Here is a 24,665-nt window from a genome sequence, read left to right as displayed (position 1 = left end):
TGCAAAACGTGAATGTCACTGCTGAGACCCAAACGGAAAATCTTTACGGAGCCTCAAAAGTGTTCATCAGGAGGGTTTTGCATTGGAATTTTGGCAAGTAAATCTTTCATGAGCTGAAAACAAACATCGATTCTTGAATCGACTCACGAACCCAAATTGTGACATCCGTCATTCATGGAATCACTGGCAGCGGTGAATTGCTTAATGCCCAATTGTCGACAAAAATCGAAAAATGTTTGATAGGATTGCGTTGGTAACTCTCGGCTGCTGCGATGATGTCCCATCAATTGGACAGTAAAGGTGCCTGGGGGACCGGCACGAGTGCTTGGGATGAACTTTGAACCGGTGGAGTGGCCACAATTCAGCCTCAGTGCTCACCATGTGCATGGAGCAGTGGTTCAGTGTTTGGCACACAATGCAGTGAACACGGCAACCCGAGTTTGATTCCCAGCTCCCGATAATGTGGTGATAGCTGACACGGACCCTGGGACTCTTGCTCTTCAACAACCTGCATTGACCAGCATGGTGAAGTATGGTTAAACTACCCCATGCATGCAACGTTGGCCCACCATTACATGTTTATTGAGATAGTGTGGGGAGGCCTTTGTCCAGCAGTGGATTGAAAAGGGTTGTAATTGTTATCATTAGATTTATATACTGTTCATTACATAATCAGAATCAGAAGTTTATATCGCGAGTGAAGCCCATTGAGCTAAGAAAGTAATTTTCAAGGGCGACTCGGTCGACAACATCAAAGCATTCCACAATTAAAGTAAAAAACAATCTAATCATCTTAATAATAGCAATTATGTTGTAAAATTTGATTCACACTTAAACTTTAGGGATATTAATATACCGTTTAAATAAGGACAGAAATGGCAGAATGGAGATACCAAAAGACTAAAACGATCATGTTATTGTTTTGTTGACCTTTTAAATTTAAAACAATGTTGACCCGATGGCTTTATTTTGAACCCAGATCTTCCTTGAAAAAAGAGATGGCTAAACTCAATGGGCCCTACCCGGTTCGAGATAAAGCACACGATGGGTAGACGAGCGTTGGAACCTCATCCACGTGCTCAACGACGCGGTGCAGTTTTGGTTCGCAGGTCGTGTCGAACAGAACCGGCATCATTCTCAACGACCAGATGTCCGACTTCTCCTGCCCTCAAGCCGGCAAACCGGCCTTCAACTTTATCGAGCCGTGTAAGCCCCTATTTTCATTCTTGATTCGTGTGCTTTGAAGGAGGGCCATTGCCCCGAAAAAACGCTACCTCTTGTATAATTTTCCTTTTAAGGCCAGGGCTTTTATTGACAAATGTGTTGAGCTTATTGTTTGTTTGTTATTCGTGCTTGTACACAGTTGCCAAAGCAGTAGCAGCAGCAAATAATTTGTCCTATTCTTTCTTGGCCTGTCACTGCAAACAGAATTTGTTAGGGAGAGTTTAACTCACTTCCTGCTTTTTGTTAAACAGTCCCACGGGGACACAATGTTGTTTATCTGCCAATTTGTGCAGGCCATTACCGGGCCATTTACATTCATTACCGGCCATGTAAACTCCGCTTTTCACTCTGGCTCACTGTTCTTTGGGACAATATCAGCCTTGCCAACTGAATAATGTAGTTTATGAAAGTCATCAAACAGTATTCACAGTGATTGCATGGAGGCACATTTTCTTTTTCACTTCCAACGATTGTTCACTGCCAAAAGGACAGGAAGATGTTGTTCAGGCTTTTGAAAATTGATAAATGCATTGTTGAAAAACTCAACTCACCACTATTGTCCATGCATCCTGGGGAAAAAGCTAAAGTAATAAAAAAATTAACCCATAAAAACTAAGTTTTTCACTATAAATCCTTTATATGCGTGGCGGCTAGAGTCCTCTCGTCCTCTGGCTTGAGATGGCTGCCACCTATGGGTCAGATGATTGCCTGCCACCATTAAGCAATTGGTAATTAAATATAATTTATTTTTTCCTAAAAAGTGTAAAATTTTGGAAAAACATTTTCACTAAAATAAATTGTCACGCACAACGAGTCTGTGTGCAAAATGTCAGCTCGATTGGATCACGGGAAGTGTGTTAAAAAACGACCGAAATATTTGCACGGTCGGAAGCGCGCAAGCAAGTGAACTTAATATAAAGGATTTAAACAAGGTGCAGCCCTGCAATGCCTTGCTCGTGTCACTGCAGGGAAACGTCCCATCTCGTTCATGAGCCCGAGCCTCCTCCTGGACGAACGTCGCTTGGTGAAAATGGTGATCGGCGCCTCGGGCGGCTCCAAGATCACAGCGGCGATAGCGCAGGTGAGCACCGCTCCGTGTTTCCACAGCGGGAGCTGCGAACACTCAAGTCCCGCCGGACCACCGCTGCGGTGGAAGCTGTCAATGTTTTGAAACCTAGCTCCAGCTGCGTAACGATGCGTCGGTTCCTCCATCGTGCACATTTTTTGTTGAAATGTATCCCAATCGGCATCACCCGCGATCTTTAATGACTGGTGGTGGGTGAAAGTCTCCCCAAATTTGTCACCATCTTTCACGGCCTCGCAACGTACAAAAAAGAAAAACCTCGCTCCCGCACACGAGCTGGAGTCATTGCTCCCCTTCCGTGGCGGTATACATGTCCTGTGGGGCGTGTTGCCTCTTGGACTTGGCGTTCCGTTTAATTGAAGGTCTTATATCGTGTGCGCGCACGCCGTACGTGTCATTTACTCTGTCGTAAGGAAAGCGAGATGGCAGTTGGGGAACGACACATCAAGGAATCTCTCGCGCTCACGGTCGTGCATCTGTGTATGCGTGCACACGAATCGGTTATTTGCCATCGTTCGACCGTGTTGCTTGTGATCGGTGTACGTGACACCCTGCGGCCACTACATTAAATTGTGATGTTTTAAAAACAAAGATTGAAACTAACCGTGACCGCTAGCAAGTCGGGAGGGGGAGAACCTATTGGACATCTGTGACAAAGAGCCTTAGAGCTCATCAGATTCCTCCAGTATAAATACATATTTGGATTCTGATCTGATTCTGTTTCAGGCGTGAGACGCTTGCCATTGGCAGCTCGCCCTTTTTTTATTTGTTCCTTTCGTTGTTGATGTTGTCTTTGTTGTTGTTGTTCTTGTCCGTCGTAATTTTGTTGTTGTCACCAGCGATGTTGCTACCGACGCTGTTTGATTTGTGGTCGAAGTTCTCGTTGTTGTTGTTGTCATTGTTGATGCTCTTGGTTGTTTATGATGTTTTGTTGTTTCTTTTGTTGTCATTGTTCTTGTAGTTTTCGTCGTCTCTGTTCTTTACGTCTTGTTCGTACTCTAAGGGTTTGCTGCAGGGACTATTGGGCCACGGCAGAGTGCGTGTCTAAACAAGGCTCCCCCGTGCAGGTCTTGGCGAACGTGCTGTGGCTTGGGTACGATCTGCCAAATGCAGTGTGCCAGCCAAGACTCTACATCAACCAGGGAGATTTCTCCCTGCAGAACGAGACAGGCTTCAATGAGGTGATCACAACAATGATGAGTGTTCAGTGGTGTGGCGCTCGGCATAAGTAAACTGAGTAAAAGCTTAGGGCCCCAAGAAGCTTATGGGAGTTGTTATCTCAGGCATGGACATGTGATCTCTCTGTGTACCCTTAGTAAACTCGGGGGGGGGGGGGCTCACGGAGGCTGTGGTGGGCGAGGACTGGTGGTTTTTATTGGGGAGGTTGCCACATCAAAGAGGTTGATATATCCACTAGACTAGAACCTTATTGTGACCGGATGGGATCGTGCATTTTGCGTAATCGTCATCATCACGACCATTTGTTTTCTCTCTAACCCTTTTTTTTACCAACAGGCCATCAAGCTGCTTTTGGAGAAGAAATCCCACGTGTTTAAGCAGATATTCCCCAGTGTTGGTGTGGTGCAAGCCATTTGGCGCGAGGATGGAGCCATAACAGCTGTGTCTGACGCTCGCAAGTATTCAATGGCCGATGGCTACTAGGCCCGGGAGAGGGCTGCCCCCACTCAGGCCGAGCTGCAAGCACCCTCCGTCTCACACTCCTCTGCCAAGTGTCTCCGACACTTCAAGTGCTCTGTCCGTCGGATGCTTGGAGAGAGGCCTACGAATGTGGAATCTCCCAAGCGCCGCTCCGCTACAAGGACAAAAACTCAACGCAATGATCTTGTCATATTAACAGCTCGGCGCGTCAAGTCCTGTTCCTCTGCTGTGCCCTTCGAAGTTGTGAGTTTCACGAGCACCTGCCGGTCAGTGGCCTCCAGCTGGCAAGGTGCTAACAAGAGGCCCACGAATTCTGTGGCGTCTCGCAAGCGATGTCCCTCCTCGTGTTCATAGCTTCAAAATGCATCACAAGTTCTGCTGCTTGCGAGGCATCCTTCGAAGTTTTCCGCTGCACAATGTATTCGCTCGGGCTCACATTTCCCATAGACGTCAACTCGACCTGGATAGAATAACGGTGGTGTCACAGTTGCTTGTCGAGATTTTATCGGAGGGCTTAGATTTTTATATTTGTAATGTGCAACAACAAAGTCGTTATTTTAAACGTTTTTGGGTGTGGGGGGAGGGGAGTTGTTTGTCCATCAGTGTTCTTGTACAGAAATTATTGTTTTAAATACATGGTTATGTGACAGCACAGGCATTCCTCAACAGATCACGCCAATGCTAGGTGGAATAGTGCTGGAAGGGAAAGATAGCACAATCATAATACGAATCATCCAGGCCGTCTCCTCTACCTCTGCGGTGTGTTTTCGGGTTGTACCGCGTGTTGCTTTGCACACTCCATCCCCGATGTTGTCGGTGCGAAAACACATCGGAGTGCTGTACGGCACAGCAGCAAAAAAAACAACGCACTCGGTAATATTTCGTCCACTGTGCCACTGTAATGACACTACAGTGGTAAATGTAAATTCGGCCTTCAGTTCTGTTTGCACGGCTTCGGCGGCCTAGTGTGGAGAAACTGTACGTGGGTTACACAACACTTTAATGCTAGAGTTCAAAGTCAAAGCCATTTCCTGCACAGAAGAACATTGAGGCAGTGCTCATAGCTGTTTACAGCCCTGAGCCAGTGGGGGTGAACATTCCACATTCAAATTGCTGTGGCCATAGGAAAACCGACTGTTGACTTCCTCACAAGGTGGTACTCGATTTATTGAACTTTGAGGGATGATGGGCCGAGTTAAACCCCCAACCAGGGTGAACTAGCGACCCTCTTATTGTGAGCTGCTTGCTGCACTGCTGAGCAATGGGACCGGATGATGATGATGACAGAGTTTGCTTAGTTACAATCTCCATTTGCTGTGCGCAACTGCCTCATGGTGGTGCGACAGTGGAGATTATCGCAGCAGTGGCAGTCCTCTCAGGAGGAGGACTGCCACTCTATGGCAAGACTTGTAAGATTCTCACGTCCTACAATATATCGATGTAGCATACGACACAAGATTCACGATCAGTGTATCGCCTGCTTGCCAAAATATCCTGATTATAGTTTGTCGTTTAAAAATATAGATTTTATTTCAAATAACTTGATTGTAAACAAGTAGCTTAAATGAGTATATTTTCTATTATATTCTGGAGTAAATGTTATGGCGGTTACAGTATTCGATGTCATCATTTTGGTAGATAGTTTATGCGTTTAAATATTTCCCTATTGTTTAACTAACATCATGTGTGCTATAGAAGACTTATGGTATGCCGATGTTGAGTGCGCTACAGTTAAATTACTCTTAATTTGTACTGAAAGTAATTATATTTTGGCGCTCTGCCTTAACAGCATGTCCTTGGCTACCATCCGCTGCATCCTTCTCTGTTCTCTGCCCTCTGCTTGACTTGCACAAGTGACCCTTCCTTCAACTTCCCTAACATGCCAATCCCCGGCCTTCCTCTCGCTTCCGTGCTTCCTTCTATGACGGCTTTCTTCGTCAAAACGTTCCCCTCGAAGAAATGAGGCCAACTCGGGTTTTCTTTCTCCTCACGATGACTCCGTTGTCATTCTTATTTTTTAGTTATTGCCAACGCGTACATCAAACGAAAAAACATTTACGTTGCGGAAAAGTGATGTCGCGGGAGTAGTCGTCGTACCGGGGAAAACTGATATCGTATCGTGATGTCGTAACATCACACCTTCCCATTTACGGTTGCCATATCGCAGTGGCTCTCCCTCCGTGCCATGTAGGACCCTCCGATGCTTGCGCTGTTGCTTTTGATTTTTCCATTCCAGCGCACATTGTTCATCCGATGCAGCGTTGCTCTCGATTGTATCTGGCACGCAACGCGGCACAGGAACAGTTCATGTGTAGATACAATAACAAAACTTGTGGCGTGAGGAAGTGGCCCATCAACTGTGCAGGAAATCACTCGCCCCTTGCTCCCCCCCACCTCTTATTTTACCCCTCCACCACAAACTTCCAAAACTTTTTTTTTTAATGAAGGAAAAGAGCCCACAGTTACATTTGTAAAGAAGCGAGATATCATTAAACACATGAGAGGGTGTAAATTTGCAATTTTATGTATTCAAATATTTGAGAACGGTGGAGATGCTAAATGAGGCATGTGGGGGCCATATTTGTTTAGCGAATATCTGTAACTTTTACTCCAATTGTGCTATTGGTGTAATGTCATGAGTTCAGGTTTCCTTTTCAGAACTCGCAGAGAACAACAGTGCTTTGCCCCCTCGTGAGAGAACGGCCCTGTGGAAGGAGATATGAAAGAACTACTTCTAAGATCCCTTCAAGTAAACGTTATCGACAGAAGTATGGGCACCAAACGTTCCCACGCACCTATTTATGCGGTCAAAATTATTTTCAATTCTCAGAACCAAGAATTTCTTGCAAAGTAGAGCAGAAGAATCAAATATATTTCTATTGATTTTTGTTGTTATTGTTGTTGTGTGTGCAGTCCTTTATAACCAGGCTGACGTCATCATCTCACTATGGTTGAGAATCAAATGCAATCACGGACAGCTGCAAACTGAATTCAAACCAAAGGTGTCAGCGGTGCCAACGCTCCGATCCCGAAGATGTCCGGCCACCAGAGTGATCACACTTTGGAACTTCAGTCCCAGACCGCACTCTCTTTGCATCATGTGCATGAACTAAAACCAAATACCTCCTATTAACTGCTGTCTATGACAGGAGCACATCAAATACATGGCTATCCTTTGTACAAATATTGCAAACGTGCAGAATATTGCTACGGAATGGAAATTGTCTGAGGATGTGATTGTATTTAGACAAAAGTGTTATTTGCCTTTGCTGCCAAGCTTTATAAAATTATCTTTATACATGATTATATATTTTAAAACACGTATATTAAAGGATGCATATAAAATGTGAGACGAATAGCATACGCTCTTATAGTCGCATATATTCATCACCTTTATCTTTTGAAGGTTTTTAACATCAGACCAGTGCGCTCTCTCTGTAGCACGTTCGCGGGTGTGCTGTGGTGTTTTAGAATTCAACAGCAAGGAAAGAAAAATGAACCCGTAAAAAGAAAGTTTTTCACTATAAATCCTTTATATGCGTGGCGGCTAGAGTCCTCTCGTCCTCTGGCTTGAGATGGCTGCCACCTATGGGTCAGATGATTGCCTGCCACCATTAAGCAATTGGTAATTAAATATAATTTGTTTTTTTTTAAGTGTAAAAATTTGCAAACAAAATTTCACGAAAATTAATTGTCACGCACAACGAATCTGTGTGCAAAATGTCAGCTCGATTGGATCACGGGAAGTGGGTTAAAAAGACGACCGAAAGATTTGCACGGTCGTAAGCAAGCAAGCGCGCAAGCAAGTGAACTTAATGTAAAGGATTTAAAAAGAACCTTGCCGTACCCGAGCTAGGAAAAGACGAAATCACCTCTTTGTCGTACAGTGAAAAGCCCTCCCCTCTCCATTGGTCGCGGTGCAGCATGGCAGCGGGCAGCCGTCGGCCCCCACCCCCGGCCCTCTAACCCCCCCCCCCCCCCCCTTGATCGCGCGTGCGCAGTTGAGATCTTTCATCAGTGTTTTTTTTTACGTTTAACTTCTTTTGCACCGTACGTAGCCCACCGTGATAATCTAAAGTTTGCGGGGGGGGGGGGGGGGTGGAAGGACAACAAACTAAACACACAAAAAGTACATTCTTGGTTCTTTCGGTAAAGTCACGTAGAAGGGAAATAATAAAATAATAAAAATATAAAACAATAAAATTCTCACGACGTTTCCGACTGCAACGCAAGCGATCATGTTTGTAATTTTATTATTATTTTATTATTTCCCTTCTACGTGACTTTACCGAAAAAACCAAGAATATGAATCCCTGCAGTCACGAAAGCTTTAAATCAAAACACAAAAAGTAGTTCTAAAGAAATTAGTGTTCAATCTCGAGAAATGAGCTGTCAATCTAGAAAACAATAGTTTTTTTTAAAATCTCGGTTAGTTCTGTGCCAACAAAGACCGAGCGAGGTTGACGGTGCGTGCCGCGGGGAATGTAAAAGGTTGAGAAGCACTGCGTTGGAGGATGCCATTGTTTTGTAACACTTGCTATGAATACCCGAACAAACACAATACTTGCATTCAGCTGTTAAAAAAACATCGGCGGTGGGGGGGCTCTCCTGTTTCAGATCAACAATATTTCGGAGACCTCCCCGTGATGACACCTCAATCTTGACCCATGGCATGTGCCCCAAACTTAAGTATGGGATTGCTTGGCAGGTGACATTGACAAAAGTCGATTGTTTATACAGAAGGCGCAGGGTGAATTGTGACACAATACAGTAAGGTGTAGTTATGCTTCACCTACGGTGGTTTTTATGCCTTAATCCTCTTAACATTTACGCCCAAACCTCATGCGGCACTTTGAATAAACGTGGCTTTTCCTGTGGCTAATTCAGGACGAATGTTATTCACGATTCTGAAGACTGTCCACGTGCGAGTTTATTCCACGCAATTGTTGCTTGTCGGACAATATGAAATGTGCGTCGAATGTAGTTTACAAAACGTTCGTGAATTAAAATGCATTTATGTAGCTTATTAACGTGTTCATTTGAGGATCAAGAGGGAGGCATCTTGTATCTGTTGGCGATATGATACAGCTGGCAAAACCTGCCATATGTTACATGAAGACGATTGTGACTGAGTGACTGATGTCATTGGAATGATGTTCTTGGGTTTTTTTCCCTCCCCAGGACATCACTCAGTGAATATACCCAGCCGCACGGGCATTACGTTTCATGCACCATGTGTGGGTGGAAGCTCAGGCGACTTGCCATCAATTGAAAACCCACTTAATGGCAGGGCCTCATAAGAGACCGTTTCTACCATAAAACAGTAACAGTAAAGCTGTAGCCCTTGCACATACTTGCTCACACCGCTGCTGGCAGTGTTGACCCTGATGATAAGCCCATTGATACTGTTGGGGGGGGGGGCGGACTGATGCGGGGGGGTGGGGTTGGAGGGGAGATTTAAGAAACTTGCCTATTTCAAGCCCAGTCTACTATAACCACCACACTAGGGCAGCCTCCACACTTTAAAATAAAATGGTGCCAGTCATTTATTTACAGCCAGGGTTTTATGGGGCATTTACGCACGAGACACGTCGGTGCGTGCAAGCAGTCCTGAATTTCCAGACCTCGACAGCAGCGTGTCTCTCCCCCCCACCCCCCGTAGGTGCTTTGGAAAACGAGACTGCTTAAACCGCGGTCTTTCGTTCACGAATAGCAACCGATAAAGGCTCGCAGGAGCAGGGGATACGAACGGCAGTGGGCTCTGTTTGCCGGGGGTTCAACGGAACGCGTGTCCCCTGCGTGATGGTGACCTAATGATTCTAAAGGGCATGATTTTCAAATGTGATCATCTGTGATTTTAAGAATACTATTTCTATTGTTTCAAACTTGACCAGTTGAAGAATATTAAGGATCACAGTCGTGTACTGTATACGAAAAAGTCGCGCTTTGTTCATCTTGCATAGACTGTTACTGCATGAAAACTGAAGAGATGTTGGTGTGTAGGACAGCGTCAATGAATGGTTGTGCAGATACAAACTGATTTAACGCATTTCTGTTTTAACGTATAATCTACAGAACATTTATGATGAAATATTTTTTGTCTATTTTTATAACATTGTTATTTACTAACAATAAAGCCTTTATACGAAACATTCTATTTGTCTGGACGATTGGGGCCTTGAATTCACGTGTGGATAAAGTTTAAAGATCACGTTAAGTACGTTTATTTTGTTTAACCAGGTCTCATGAGTCTCATGAGACCCAGGATGAGTCTGATGAGACCAGGACGAGTCAGGATGAGTCTCATTTGCAAGAGTGATATACGTCATCAGTTCGGCGATGATTGTTATCTGATTCCAGTTGAGTAATTTGCCTGTAATGCTCTTGGGCCAAATGTTGTTATCGAGCACCTCGTAAAAGGCTGACATAGCTCACGAGGGGGTGGGTGTCCAGCACCACGCCCGGCCGTCTTTGTCTCCCCAGTGTAGATGTTTACCCACTGCACCAAGTGCTCACTTAAGTCTGAGTCTACGACCGGTTCAGATATTCGTCACTGTTATTGGTTCTTGAGCTGGAATCGAACTCGGGTCACTGGGTTCGTAGCGCACTGGGCTAATCACTACAATACCACTTCCCCTTAACACCGCCACACAATGGCCTCCTCCGACACGTAGATTACAAAACCCGGCATCTGAATGGATCGCTTGACAATACGTTTTACTGCGTACACGAGGATTAGTATGCGAAAGGTCCATTGTGTTTGGAATTCCACCTCTAAACTGTGCCCTCCCATTGGCACAATTTTGTTCACAACAAGTGCCATTTGAGCCGTAAGCCATCACAAGTCCTCCGACATCACTGAACGCAACGCGCAAACCGGCCGGGTGACTCGCCTGCAGAGAGGGCGACTCACAATTGAAATATTGCAAGTTCGTGTCCTGGTCGACCCAACCCATAATCCCCCCCACCCCAACTTTGTGAAGAAGCCAAAAGTGGTTGTCCGATGGTAGAACTAAACCCCGCCACGGGAATGCGGAATGTCGAGTATCAACCACTGGCTCTGGGATGTTGAACAGGAGATGAGCACTGCCTCAATGCTTATTTCAGCGATTTTTTTTTTCATCAGACGTCTTGGCTTCTTGACACGTCCATTGGTCTTGGTGTGTGAGCCCGGATAGAGCTTCCCTCGATTCCATGCTCTTCTGCCAGCAGGCAACTGCAAGACTTCTGGACCTTTACACAAACGCAGTCCTTTCACTTTGGCATGCACAACAGTGGCGGGCTGGGCAGTGTTTTTATTTCCCAACCTATACTTTCAACCCGGAAAGTTAGCGGGTGAGTCATCTGCGCAAACACAGTCAAAGGAGAAACAGGAATTGGGCGAGATTTATTTTTTTTGGTGTAGTTTTATTGCGGTTACATTTTAAAAAATATTCTTTTTACAATTTTAATCGGCGTGCAGGAAACTGGAATAACCGCTCGTGTGCCTTAATCTGTAGCAATATTATCGTGCGCAGGCAGTCTGAAAGGAGCGTTATGGTAGGCGAGACACGCGTACAATGATAGGCGAGGCAGCACAAGGCAGTTACGGCAACTGCAGGCAAGAAGGGGAGGATATTTGGCCTACTCTTCCACGATAGCCACACATCTTGTAAGGGGTGGATGCAGACACCGCGCATAACCCGTGGTGTCCTCATTTTATACCACTGGCTGAACAAGGGTGGAGGCATTCAATATATTTCGATTTAAAGCTTTCGTGACTGCAGGGATTCATCTTCTTGGTTCTTTCGCTAAAGTCACGTAGAAGGGAAGTAATAAAAGAATAAAAATAAAACATTATAAAATAAGTTATTTTAATAATATTATAATATTATAATATTTTATTATGTTTTATTTTTATTATTTTATTACTTCCCCTCTACGTGACTTTACCGAAAGAACCAAGAAGATGCATTCAATATACTTGCCACGCCGAGAGATCGATCGAACCCACGACCTCCTGTAGACCAGACGAGGTGGATAACATCTCGCCACCGTGACGCAGTGGGGGCTACGAGGCAGAGGCGGGGGGGGGGGCGGGGGACCGCCAGCTCACGTCGTGACCTGCTGAAGCCTCCCAGCAACGTCGGTGGCATTCCTCGTGGTGCCACCGCCGCCGCCGCCCTGAGTCCGCCTCTCAGTACCCGGCGGGGCGGCCGCCCTTGCGGTGGTCGGACTCGGCGCGCCAGTGGCTGCCGACGCGCACGATGGCTTGCACGACCGAGTCGGCGGCAGGAGACTGGAGGGCAACTTCGTGGTTCCTGAAGCGAAGGCCCTCCACAACGGCCTGCCGTAACGAAGACGCAAAGCACGGCGCAAGCGGCGTTTGTTTGGGGAACGTGCTTTTTTTTTTAATTTTCTTTTAAAGCACATCTGAAATTGTTTAGCATCTCAAAGGCAACAAATGGCGTTGTGCCTGCTCTAACATGGAAATTCTGGGGGGAAAAAAATCGTGAATAATAAAACAGTTTGCAGCTTAACACTTTCCGAGCCAATATTTTCCATAATACAGGGGTTTTTTGGGGGGGTTAGATCGCTGTTTCAGGCCAATTCTGGATGAAGGCATCACCATGCTGTCGGTCACGAGGGCTGTTTGACCATACTTCACCACGCTGGTCAGTGCGGGTCGGTGAAGGAACAGAGGACCCAGGAACGTGTCAGCTGTTTCTCGTCACTGATGTTAGCCGTGGCTGGGAATCTCGGCATCGTAGGAAAATGCGCGCATCAATGCCCCACCACTCCACCCGTCGTTTCAAATAAGTAACCTCATGACAACAGTGACAATATTAAAGAATGATAAGAGATTTACAATTTCCCAAAAGCAGTAGAGGTCACGACAGTGAATTTTCACCGCACAGTACACAATCTACTGCCCCTATGTATGGAAAGACTTGCTCCCGCCGGAGGGATTTTGATTATTGTAAACTTCCGGCTCAGCAAATGAACACTGCCTCAAAGATTATTTGAACAGAAAATAACTTTTAAGTTTTGTGTACGTTTCAACATATCACGGCCTGTTTTTGATCGGGATTGCATTGGTGATTTGGTGCTGGAGGGGATGAACTGAGTAGGCGCCTCGTACTCCTAAGCGCCTCTTGTAGTACACAGCATCGCGAGCAAGCATTCATGATAACTTATATTTTATCACGGTTGCTGAACACAGGCCAAAGGCGCAATATGTCAAGGAACGAACAGCACTCTTCAAGGTTTAAATAGATAAGAGTTCAGAATTATACTGGAGGCATTTCATGAGCTATGAAGCTATTCTTCACAGATGTCCAGCAGCGGCAGGCTAGCAGGTTACATCAAAAGGAAATACGGGGACACAAAAGTAAGCCAGATAAAAGTTGAGCAAGTCAATGTAGAAATTAAAATAGAGATATAGCATGGAAGTACAAATTGCACGAAAGTACTGTATATAACTGTTTCAGATGTATTTACCACGTTCATTGACTTGAGCAAATATTGTAAGAACTTTGGATACGAGACGATGGGAGGGAATTCCAAAGCAGAACAGCACAGATAATACATCACGAAGAGAAGTGTTTTGACCCGCAGTGTTGGTTGGTTCAACAAAATAGTGTGGATGAGATGAACTCATCTGGTAAGATCTCAATATGGGTGGAGGAATCAAAGAGCGACGTTCAGGGGAACACTCACCATGTGGTGGCATAGCGACAGAAGAGTTAAATTGAGTGATACAAATGCGACTGGCCCACCCAGTGCGTGAGTGACCGGAGCGAGTCGGTGAATGCTGCATCAGCTGACTGTTTTTGCGTGTCAATTGCCGTACGGTGTACGCAAGTTCGTGCGAATGAGTTGTCGGCTTACGGGCTAAACTTCAAACCAACCGCGCGAGTGTACACGTGCCCTTTCGGGTCGTGAGATGTGCGATTAGGTGTCGGATTGCAACCAGAGAAATGAGAATAGGAAATAATCAGGCGCTGCATGTTTATTGAGCTTCCTGAAATTGCCCCAGGAAAATGAATGCCACATGTTTTGCGATTGTACAACTTTTATCATTGGCCTTGTGGTGGACTGTGTTTCAGATCCGAGCTGAGGGCAAGTGCTTTCTTGAATAATCTACATCATGCGTCTTCTCCCAACTCAGATGATAAAAATCTGAATTTTTATTTAGAATCCGTGGAGTTATGAAGCTCACGTCCAGTATGGGCGGGTCAGCAAGTTACGCCAAGTTACGCTGGTTTTTTTTTTCATTTGAGAGCATGGGGATTGCTCGTGTTGTTGGCGAGAGGGGAGGAAGAGGAGCAGCGTGAGAAGTTGGGTCCAAAAGGAACAGTTCCATAATTTTCACCAGATGTGGGACCTTTTAGACCCTCTGTGTTTTTTTGTACTTTGAAATCTGCACCACACTTGAAATATGGTTGCTGTGTCCCTTAACATCACCCACCATCGCTCGGGGAATTTTTTCAGAACATGGATTCACGCTCAAACTTTTTCTTTTCTCTCCTGTCTGCTGAGTATGTGGTGTTCTGCCAAAGTGAGACATTGTGGGAAAATGCTGTGTGAGTAATAACCCCTCTCTGCCAAGTGTTGCTCTGTCATTGCCAGCTCTGGCCGTGGGACTCCATACAACCTTGACGGAGACAATCTCCAGTCAGCGTTTCTAGAGGAAGCGGCTGGCAAGGAGACCTATCGATGCCAATGATTACGTATTATCATGTAGGTTTCCGTGAAACTAGGACCCACATCTAACAGAGGATAGTTGCCTTTAAACATCTGACAGTTCACCAGTATTTGGTTTATGCAAACCTGACTGCTGAAAAGGTGATGAATGACTTAAAGCTTTCATGACCGCAGGAATTCATATTCTTTGGGTCTTTCGGTAAAGTCCAGATGACGAACGCTTGTGTTGCGATCGAAACGTCGTATTTTTCGTTATTTTTTGGTTATTTCTTGTTATTTCATTGAACCTATCTACGTGACTTTACCGAACGACCCAAAGAATAAGGTGACGAATGTTGAAACGGGTCGAGAGTTTGCTTGAATCAAACATGCTAATGAAAAAGAGTCACTCTCAGAAGGCTGTGTGGGCGATGGGATGTGTACACAAATGACCGTCATTTTGTGCAGGCGCAGATATGAGAAGGGGGTGCAATTGGCTGCGTATTCAAATGTCGAGCGACTCAATCATTGGAAGTGGCATGGCAGTGCACACACAAACAGCTGAGGGACAAGCTGATGCATGGAGACTGATGTCAAGATGCTGTCATGAAGTACAGTACAATGCTGGTGCCCATTGTGAACTGGCACCACTTTTTTCAAATTTTCTTGCTGTAGATTTCACACCTGAGGATTGCTTGTGTTGCAGTCGAAACGTCGTGAGAATTTGTATTGTTTGATATTTATATTATTTTATTATTTCCCTTCTACGTGACTTTACCGAAAGAACCAAGAATATGGCACCATATAGTGATAGGTTTTTACCCTTTCGACTGGTACAAAAACTGACACCTTTATACAAGGCATCATGTTTGCAATAACCACAGCACAAGCAGTCAAAATGCAAACAAAAAGAAACAACTCTGATAATGATATGCACTGTCAACTTCAAGGACAGTGCATATCATTATCATTATCAGAGTTGTTTCTTTTTGTTTGCATTTTGACTGCTTGTGTTGTGGTTATTGCAAACATGATGCCTTGTATAAAGGTGTCAGTTTTTGTACCAGTCGAAAGGGTAAAAACCTATCACTATATTTTGCCACTGGTAAAGGAGGTCTCATAGTGTAAATATGGCACCACTTTGTTTTGATATTCTTTGCGAATTTACTCCGATACGGCCAACAACATTTACAATTTTAACACGACGTTTCACTGGTGATTACAACCAGCTTCATCAGGAAATTTGGGAAAATTGTGGCAAATCGCCGGATGAATTGTGGCCAATCAAAAGTCGACATGTTAAACGGCATATATATGTTTTTGGGGAGTAGTGGCACGATGGTTAGTGCACTCACCACTGCGTCACCAGTGACCTGAATATGATTCCTGGCCAAGGTTAGCATCAATGGTGAATATCTGAACAGGTCCTGTGCCTCCCTTAGGTCAGTTCCATCTGATATGAGTACCTGTATAAACATCAGCACTGGTGAGACAAAGGCAGCCGGGCACGGTATTGACCACACCATCCTCTTGTGCATCGTGCTCGCTAACAACACTCGCCCCCACAGTCTATGAAAGGCTAGTGGCGGATTTATGTTTTTTGTATATAAAGATTCTGTGTACTGTATACCTGATCGAACCCATCCTCAATGATGACTTTATTTGGCAGGAGTTGATGGTGCAACCGTGGTGCAGACACAGCCGCCTTGATGTCTTGTCCAAACCACAGCGTGTTAATTATGGCCTGTTGGAAAGATGTCACATTCACACCTAACGACCAATATTTCAGAAAAACATCCACACTGCAATTATTATGTTCTCGTATACTCTCCAGGCGATGCACTCGCTACGTGCCCAACTTCCTTTCATGCTTGCGCACAGAAAACAGCTCCGTGCATTAAACGAACTTGCCCTTTGCTTGGCATTGATAGACAATTCGAATAGCCTGCGTAACAATTAAGCCCTAATCTTTCAGCAAGCAGAGAATGCCCCTTAAATGGCACAACACGTCATTCATATTACACGCGCCACGGCTGTATTGTAAATAGTCTACGCCTGTCATATGCCCACTGGCAGGGCCCTCTGCTCCACCATCTAAGAATGAGTGCACTTTGTATATACAAGATCAATCTCTAGCCGGCGGTCAAAAACAAAGATCCCCCGTATAGCCTGAACAGACTGTTAGGGAAAGTGCTGTTAGCGAGCACCAATGAAGGCTGGCACGGCACACGAGGGAGTAGGTGGCCAACACCACGCCCGGCCGCCTTTATCTCCCTAGTGGCGATGTTTACTACACAGCGCACCAGGTACTCATTTGAGGCTGAGTCGGCCTAGCGGAGGCCCAAGACCGGTTCGGATAAACGTCACTGGTGTTGGCCGTGAGCGGGAATCGAACTCGGGCCGTCGGGTTTGTAGCGCAGCGCACTGACCACTACACTACAAACCGGCGATGGCTCACTGTGCTACCTGTGAAGTACCGGTGAGGACGCTTGACGCCGAGGTTGAGGCACCCGTATAACTCGGGATACACCCCTAGCTAACTCTGTCCTAGCCCCGAATCCTCCACTAATGGGCTAGGGGAGGCTAACTGGCCCGACACTGGTAAGTCGGGCCCGGTACCCGGAGTTCCAGACCAGCTCTTACAAGAGCACCGGCTCTGGCTTTCGGGACCACGCCGCTGGCTCAATCCTGTCCGGCCCTGAAAAGGACATCGAACCAGGGGAGTCCAGGGCTCTATCTAAGACGTCTTCAATCTTCTTCCCTTAGCTTAAACATAACTGCCTTGAGCCCTTTGAACATCCCCTTTTATACCCAACCCCTCCCTGAGGGGTGGGGCCCCGGGGGATCATAACGTTCGAACCAGCCCCCTCCAGGGGTCTGGCTCGGACGTCGTAGGGGGCACTTGCTCGTGCACTTACGTAGCCCCGCCCACTGTGTTTGTTTTCCATAGGCTGCCATGCATAACGGGCCCTCTCTTTAACACCCCTACATCACCCCCCCCCCCCCCGCATAGCTTGCAGCCGTCCCGGCTGCCAACATACAAAAATGACAATAAAAGTGCATTTACACCTTGACCGCGCGTGTGCCTCACTATTTTTCAACAATAACAAGAACAGCAACAAGAACACAACAAAATGCAACAGCAAGAAGAGAAAACAACCCGACGCACCCCCCCTTGAATAAATACGAATTCCGTAAAAAAACAACCTATATACAATTTGCAGGGAACCCACCATACACACAACACCAGGTGAACCCAACGTATGTACATTTCAATGGGCAGGGAACACACCACCCACACAACACACAATGAACACAACGTATGTACATTTCAATGGGCAGGGAACACACCACCCACACAACACACAATGAACCCAACATATGTACATATCTTCCGGCCTCATAACAGTCTGCGCATTTTTGCGCGCGTCCTTGCAGCGGGCCCCTCACACGGGGTAACCCCGGGTGGCGGACCGTCAGGTGGCAATTGTCCGTCCCGGAGTGAGACCTCATCCGATGCCGCGCGACCGTCGGTATCCCCAGGAGGGGTGGTCGGGCGTGAGCCCGTCAGTCCTGAGACCTCATCCGATGCCGCGCGACCGTCGGTATCCCCAGGAGGGGTGGTCGGGCGTGAGCCCGTCAGTCCTGATGCACCTGGAGGTGGCACGGCCGGCAAGGCATTAGGTGAGAACGACGGAGACGGACCCAATGAGACGGTCGACCCCCCCCACGTTTGGCCACGCATGTGTGAAGTGGGTTTGTGTACCGCAACGAAGGGTTTTAACCTAGAGGGGTGCACGAACCATCGCCGCTTCCCCCATTTAATGCGCACGCACTGTGGTCGCAAAACTTTGACCACCTCCACAGGGCCCCGCCACGGCCGCGCCAGCTTAGGGGAGGTAGCCAGGGGCACTTGGGGACAGTGCAACCATGCCTTGTCCCCCGGCTTCCACTGTATCACGTGCGCCCGACCCAGCCTGAGGTGCTCATTCGCCTTTTGACGGAGGTCCGAGTTTAGCATAGCAGCATCCCGCGCCTCTGCTAATTTGGCCAGATTAAATTTGACGTGGTCAGCCAATTTAGTTTTCCCTTGCGGGTCGGGGATCTGCAGCTGGGCGCGAACAGGCGGGTCGGGTTCGCGACCGTACATGAGGTAAAAGGGGGAAAATCCCGTAGCTGCATGGGGTGCCATCCGGCATGCCGCCAAGACCCCTTGAATATGCAGGTCCCAGTCAGTCTGTGAGTCCGAGACCTGCTGTGACATCATTGACGTAATGGTGCGATGCAGGCGCTCGACCATTCCGTCAGTTTGCGGGTGATACGGGGAGGTACGAATTTTCTTCGTGCCTAAGAGGTCACAGACTTGTTTGAGTAATTTACCGGAAAAATTTCTGCCCTGGTCGGTCAGCAGCCGCTCCGGAGCACCTTTGTCCAGGACGTATCCCTGAACAAAGGTCTCCACGATGGCTGCTGCCGACTGGTTGGCAAAGGGCCAGGCCATAGGCCAGCGCGTAAAATACTCGACACCTGTCAACAAATACCTATTGCCCCTGGGGGTGGCGGGAAATGGGCCCAAAATGTCCAGCGCGACAAGCTCATTTATTCTGGACACTTTGATCGATTGCAAGGGCGGGTTAGACTCCCGCGCCGGCGGTTTCCGTTGCGCACACCGAGGGCATGATCCCAATAGATCCCCAACATCCCTCGTCATACCAGGCCAAAAAAAATCAAGTTGTAGCAGTGCAAGAGTCTTTTGGGTCCCCAGGTGTAATAGGCGCTCATGCGCGGCCCACACCACCTTGCCTCGCAACTCAGAAGGGACCACCAGCCGATGTCGCTGGGATTTGCCGTCCCAATGCATCAGCAGACCTTGCACCATTTCCCATGCATCCGAATCACCCTTCACCCGCCCAGCACCCCCGACGCGACGACGCCACCCGAGGAGGGAGGTATCCTCCATTTGGAGGCGCCCCCATTCAGTGACGGGCAACCCCAACAGGGAATCTCTTCCCTGTTGTTCGATCGAATTAGTAACTAATGTTTCGTCGTCGTCGGTGGCTGCCAAGACCGGAACCGATGCGTCCCCTGAAGGCCTGCAACGTCCCGACCCCAGGAGGCATGCACATTCGGAGGTGGTTGGCATGCGCGACAGAGCGTCCGCATTCGTATGGCGAACGCCCTTACGGTAGGTGGTTTCAAAATCAAAGTCCTGGAGAACCTCCAACCATCGAGACAACTGTCCCGATGGTTGTTGAACTCGCAGGGCATACTGTAGTGCCGCATGATCTGTGCGGACGGTGAAATGCCGACCGTACAGATATGGGCGATACTGTTGGATGAAATAGACAATTGCCAACAGTTCCCTACGGGTGACACAATATCTTTGCTCCGCAGGAGACAACACCCGACTACCGTACGCGACCACCCATTCCACGCCATCAACCACCTGGGAAAACACACCCCCAATACCCGTGTTGCTCGCATCGGTGTCGAGAAAAAAGGGCTTAGAAAAATCTGGGTAAACCAAGGGAGGGGCTTTTACCAGGGCGTCCTGAAGGGAGCAGAAAGCAGCCTCCTTCTCTTGACCCCAGTGGAACCGAACCCCTTTAGATGTTAAAGCGTGCAGGGGTTTTGCAATTGTCGCAAAATCAGCGACGAACCGTCGGTAATACGACGCGAACCCAATGAAACTCCTGACCTCTCCCACCGAGGTGGGAGTCGGCCAGGAGCTGACACACTGCGTTTTGGCGGGATCGGTAGCAATACCTGAGCGTCCCACGATGTGCCCCAAATAACGCACCGAATCGCGCAACAAATGGCATTTTTGGGGTTTGAATTTCAAATTAGCAGCCCGCATCTTTAGGAAAACCGCCCGCAACCTCTGGAGATGTTCATCAAAAGTTTTACCAAAGACGATAACGTCATCCAAATAAATGAGGCACGACTCCCATTGCAATCCAGCCAAAACCAATTCCATCAAACGCTGGAAAGTTGCAGGTGCTGAGTGTAAGCCCATCGGCAACCGGTTGAATTGGAACAGGCCGTGCGGTGTACGGAAAGCAGTTTTAGGCTTTGAATCATCGTCCAGAGGAAGCTGCCAGAATCCCGAAAGTAAATCGAGTGTGGAAAAGAATCGCGCTCCCGCCAAGGCGTCCAGCGATTCATCCATCCGAGGGAGCGGGTATGCGTCGGCAACCGAAATTTTGTTAAGGCGCCGAAAATGAACGCAAAACCGCAACGATCCATCCTGCTTTTTAACCAGGACAATCGGCGCTCCCCAAGGGCTGGTGGACGGAGAAATGATGTCGGCGGCCAACATGTCATCAATAGCCGATTTGACATGGTCCTTTTCGGCGGGACTCAACCGAAACGGATTTTGGCTAATTGGCGCGCTGTCACCCGTGTCAATATGGTGACGCAGCAGGTGAGTACAACCCAAATCGTATTTATTCCGACTAAAAACGTCGGAAAATTCCCGCAGTAGTGTTTTAAGTTGTTGACGCTCTGAATCTGACAGGTCCGTCGATCCCGCACAAAGCGCCTCGAGCCACCCTTCATCGCTGTCCGAATGCGGTCGCGACGCAGGGACAACGCTGACGTGATTTGCGACGGGTTCCTCACATGGCACCGGCGTTGCATGAGCAAGCACGGTCCCTTGTGGGACCACCACCGTCTGCGAGCCCACATTGAGGACCGCGATGAAGGGTTCACCGTCCCCTCTTACTATGGTCTGGGCCGGAAGTAAATGAGGTCCACTAACCCTGGCCCTAGACGGCCCCAACAGAACCCCTTGGGCCCCAATACCCTTAGCGAAGGGCCGCCGAAGTTTCAAAGGAATCAACATTTGCGCCCCCGGAGGGACGCGCACCGTTCTCTCTACGAATGCCGGCACCGTCGCGAACGCCGTCCGAGTCGTAACTGGCGATGGCAGAAACGCCATGCGTCTGCCCGACGGGAGCTCAATACATCCCTGGTCGATTAATATCCTAATCGGCATTTTGGCCAGGAAGTCCGTCCCCAGCAGGCACGGAACCGCCAGCGAGGAGGAAACAAAAATCGGCCCGGACAATTTAATTTCCCCAATACAAATTTGGGCACGAATTTGTCCGATGATGCCCAGTGAGCCCCCGTTAGCCGCATAGAATGGTACGTTAATAGGCATCAAAGGACGGCTCCGGACTGGGAGAATATTGTAAATTAACTCCGAAATAATGGTCGCCGATGCTCCCGTATCGACCAGGATGCGCACTTCAACCCCGTCGATGTGCCCCACAACGGCCGACGATCCCGACGATGCGGCTATCACACGATCGGCCAGCACGGACCACTGGCCGGGTTCGATGTGAGTACCCGGAGTGGTGCGTGATGGTGCGATGGTGCGCAATATCGGCCCCCCTCTCGTTGCGGTGTTTGAGTGCGTGACGGGCGTGTGTGTGGGCCAAACGTATGGGGTGCCGCGACTCGCCGGGTTATGATGGTGGAGCTTGTGATGAGGCCCGTCGTCCCGTTGAGGTGTCGTCCCGCGCTGACGAGGAGAGCGGCACCCCGAGGCGACGTGGCCCCGGACGCCGCAGTTAAAACACCGCGGGAGCGCCGTCGGAGGTGACGGATGGTCGGAACGGCCCGACCCGTCCCGGCCCGACCGTGCTCCCGTCGCCTGTTGCCGTCGGTGGTCGACGGCGTAGAGTTCCTCCGTCGGAAGGGTGGCTGCAGCCACCGCACGCCCCGCCGATGCCCTGCTGGCTTTCCGCCGGAGCGACAGGAGGTTGGCGTGGAGGAGCCTTGCCGCCTGGAGCGATGTCATCTCCGCGTCCTCCTGCGCGACCACAGCGATGTCAAGGTCGTCTGCCAGGAGGAGGATTTTCTCCGTGACCATAGCGTCGATGCCGTCGTCGTCCATACGAGGGAAGGCCGACTTAGCCATCGCCAGGAGGCTCGTCCGATATGCTAGGGGCGACTCCTTCTCACTCCGCTTGCGGTCGTAAAATTGCTGTCGGCATTCAGCCGATGGTCCATAGACCCCGCCCAGCAGCTGTAGTGCCATCGGTAACGTAGACCGCTTCTCTCTCGGCGCCGATGTGAGGGCGGCAAGCGCGTCGCCGTCGAGGAGCGCCGGCAGCGCGCAGAGAGCCTCCTCATCGGACCATTTCGCCATCTCCTGATGGGCGAGGAAACGTCGGCGATAACCGGCCCAGTCCCCCTCCGCGCCGATGAACTCCTTCAGCGGGGGCAGTCTCTGATGAAGCGCAGCGGTCGTTGTAGACTCCCGCAGGCTGATGTCACCACCACTCGGCTGTGCGTCGGTGCGAGCGGCCGATGGGATCGCCTGTCGTGGTTGTGATGACGTTGCAGCTTCAGCGACGGCGATGTCGGAGCGGATGTCTAGGCTGGCCACGCCTCGAACAGCTGTAGCGTCGATGGCGGGAATTTCAAATTCGGACTGCTCCGAAATGGCGGAAAGGCGCCCTGGTCGTTGGCTCGCCTCGCCCCGTGTTGGATCAACGGCCCCTAGTCGCGTGATGGTCTCCAGCGTGGCGGCAGCGGCATACAGCAGCTCCGCCAGCCTCCCGTGAGCCAGCCGTAACGCGTCTGGCTGCGGCCCCTCTTCATTTCGATGCCCCGGTAAGGAGGCGTCAGGCCCCGGCTGCACCTTGTCTTGTGGAGCCGTCTCGGGCTCGACGATCTCGGCAGTGTCTTCCTCCTGCGGTACTTTGGCCCGCGCTGTTTTCCGCGTGTCCATGTTCGAATTACTTCTGACACCAGTTGAAGTACCGGTGAGGACGCTTGACGCCGAGGTTGATGCACACGTATGTTTATTCACAATATGACAGTGGGCATATACACACTCGAGGGGGTATCGGCCCCCTCACCCGTATAACTCGGGATACACCCCTAGCTAACTCTGTCCTAGCCCCGAATCCTCCACTAATGGGCTAGGGGAGGCTAACTGGCCCGACACTGGTAAGTCGGGCCCGGTACCCGGAGTTCCAGACCAGCTCTTACAAGAGCACCGGCTCTGGCTTTCGGGACCACGCCGCTGGCTCAATCCTGTCCGGCCCTGAAAAGGACATCGAACCAGGGGAGTCCAGGGCTCTATCTAAGACGTCTTCAATCTTCTTCCCTTAGCTTAAACATAACTGCCTTGAGCCCTTTGAACATCCCCTTTTATACCCAACCCCTCCCTGAGGGGTGGGGCCCCGGGGGATCATAACGTTCGAACCAGCCCCCCCCAGGGTGTCTGGCTCGGACGTCGTAGAGGGCACTTGCTCGTGCACTTACGTAGCCCCGCCCACTGTGTTTGTTTTCCATAGGCTGCCATGCATAACGGGCCCTCTCTTTAACACCCCTACACCTGCATTGCGTGCGTGGTGGCACTGCCGGGCTGGGTGGGAGCGCAGGATGTTGCCACCTGTCCTGATTATCTCAGGTCAAAGTTAAAGGTGCAGCTATCCAATTACTTGTTCACACCACTGGAGAAGAAGAAGGGCTTCAACTACAGCAGTGGCTCTCAAAGTGTGGTCCCAGGAGCATCAGGTGGTCCGTGACGGTTCCCCAGGTGGGCCACGGGGCTTTGATGTAAACGCAGGTCGATCCGGAATTAATGACAACGTTTATACCTTTTGTTTCGGGCGTGAATTAATATTTATCTTCTGACATTTAATACCAAAAAAGTTAGGTAAACTACCCGGATTCAACTACCATAATCCTAAGATCTAAATGCCACCCCTAAAAAATAAACTTACAGCTTCGTAAATAGTTTTTTGAATGTCCCGGTTATATGAATAACCCCCCTCCCCCCTTCCAATACGTGATCATGTGCACCAACAGGGACTTGCGCACAAACACGTCCACGTCGACGTCTACGTGCACCTCGTGCTCTCTTTTAGCCCCGCCCCCCTCCCAATACGTTCCATTCATTGGCTACCACATTCTGATAAGCTCCCCCCCCTCTCCTCCCCCTTAACTTGTATTTAAGAACTTGCATCTTGGAATCCCTGCCTCACTTGATGCAGCAAATCTGGCTGTGACGGTC

The 24,665-nt window shown here is 48.9% G+C and overlaps 2 protein-coding genes across 4 annotated transcripts in view; one reads left to right on the top strand and one right to left on the bottom strand.

Annotated features, from left to right (window-relative positions):
- Window positions 1–10,122, top strand: part of LOC133348520 (glutathione hydrolase 1 proenzyme-like) — a 30,871-nt gene extending 20,749 nt beyond the window's left edge. Inside the window, exons 9-12 of the mRNA XM_061561375.1 lie at window positions 1,097–1,206; window positions 2,193–2,305; window positions 3,376–3,489; window positions 3,824–10,122. Coding sequence (XP_061417359.1) covers window positions 1,097–1,206; window positions 2,193–2,305; window positions 3,376–3,489; window positions 3,824–3,970 — 484 coding nt within the window. The 3' untranslated portion in view covers window positions 3,971–10,122. The remainder of the gene's footprint in view (window positions 1–1,096; window positions 1,207–2,192; window positions 2,306–3,375; window positions 3,490–3,823) is intronic.
- A 1,767-nt stretch (window positions 10,123–11,889) lies between these two features.
- The window catches only part of LOC133348519 (glutathione hydrolase 1 proenzyme-like), a 33,762-nt gene continuing 20,986 nt past the window's right edge, over window positions 11,890–24,665 (bottom strand). For 2 of the 3 annotated variants that reach the window (XM_061561372.1, XM_061561373.1), the window contains exons 12-13: window positions 16,263–16,376; window positions 11,890–12,293 (exon numbers count right to left, since the gene is read on the bottom strand). In XM_061561372.1, the coding sequence (XP_061417356.1) occupies window positions 12,144–12,293; window positions 16,263–16,376 (264 nt within the window). In that variant the 3' untranslated portion in view covers window positions 11,890–12,143. The remainder of the gene's footprint in view (window positions 12,294–16,262; window positions 16,377–24,665) is intronic. The other variant, XM_061561374.1, reaches the window with a different exon arrangement.

The sequence above is a fragment of the Lethenteron reissneri genome, chromosome 27 (assembly GCF_015708825.2).
Source record: "Lethenteron reissneri isolate LAM-NWPU_2019-01 chromosome 27, ASM1570882v1, whole genome shotgun sequence".
NCBI lineage: Eukaryota > Metazoa > Chordata > Hyperoartia > Petromyzontiformes > Petromyzontidae > Lethenteron > Lethenteron reissneri.
This window is presented reverse-complemented; position numbering and strand designations above follow the sequence as displayed.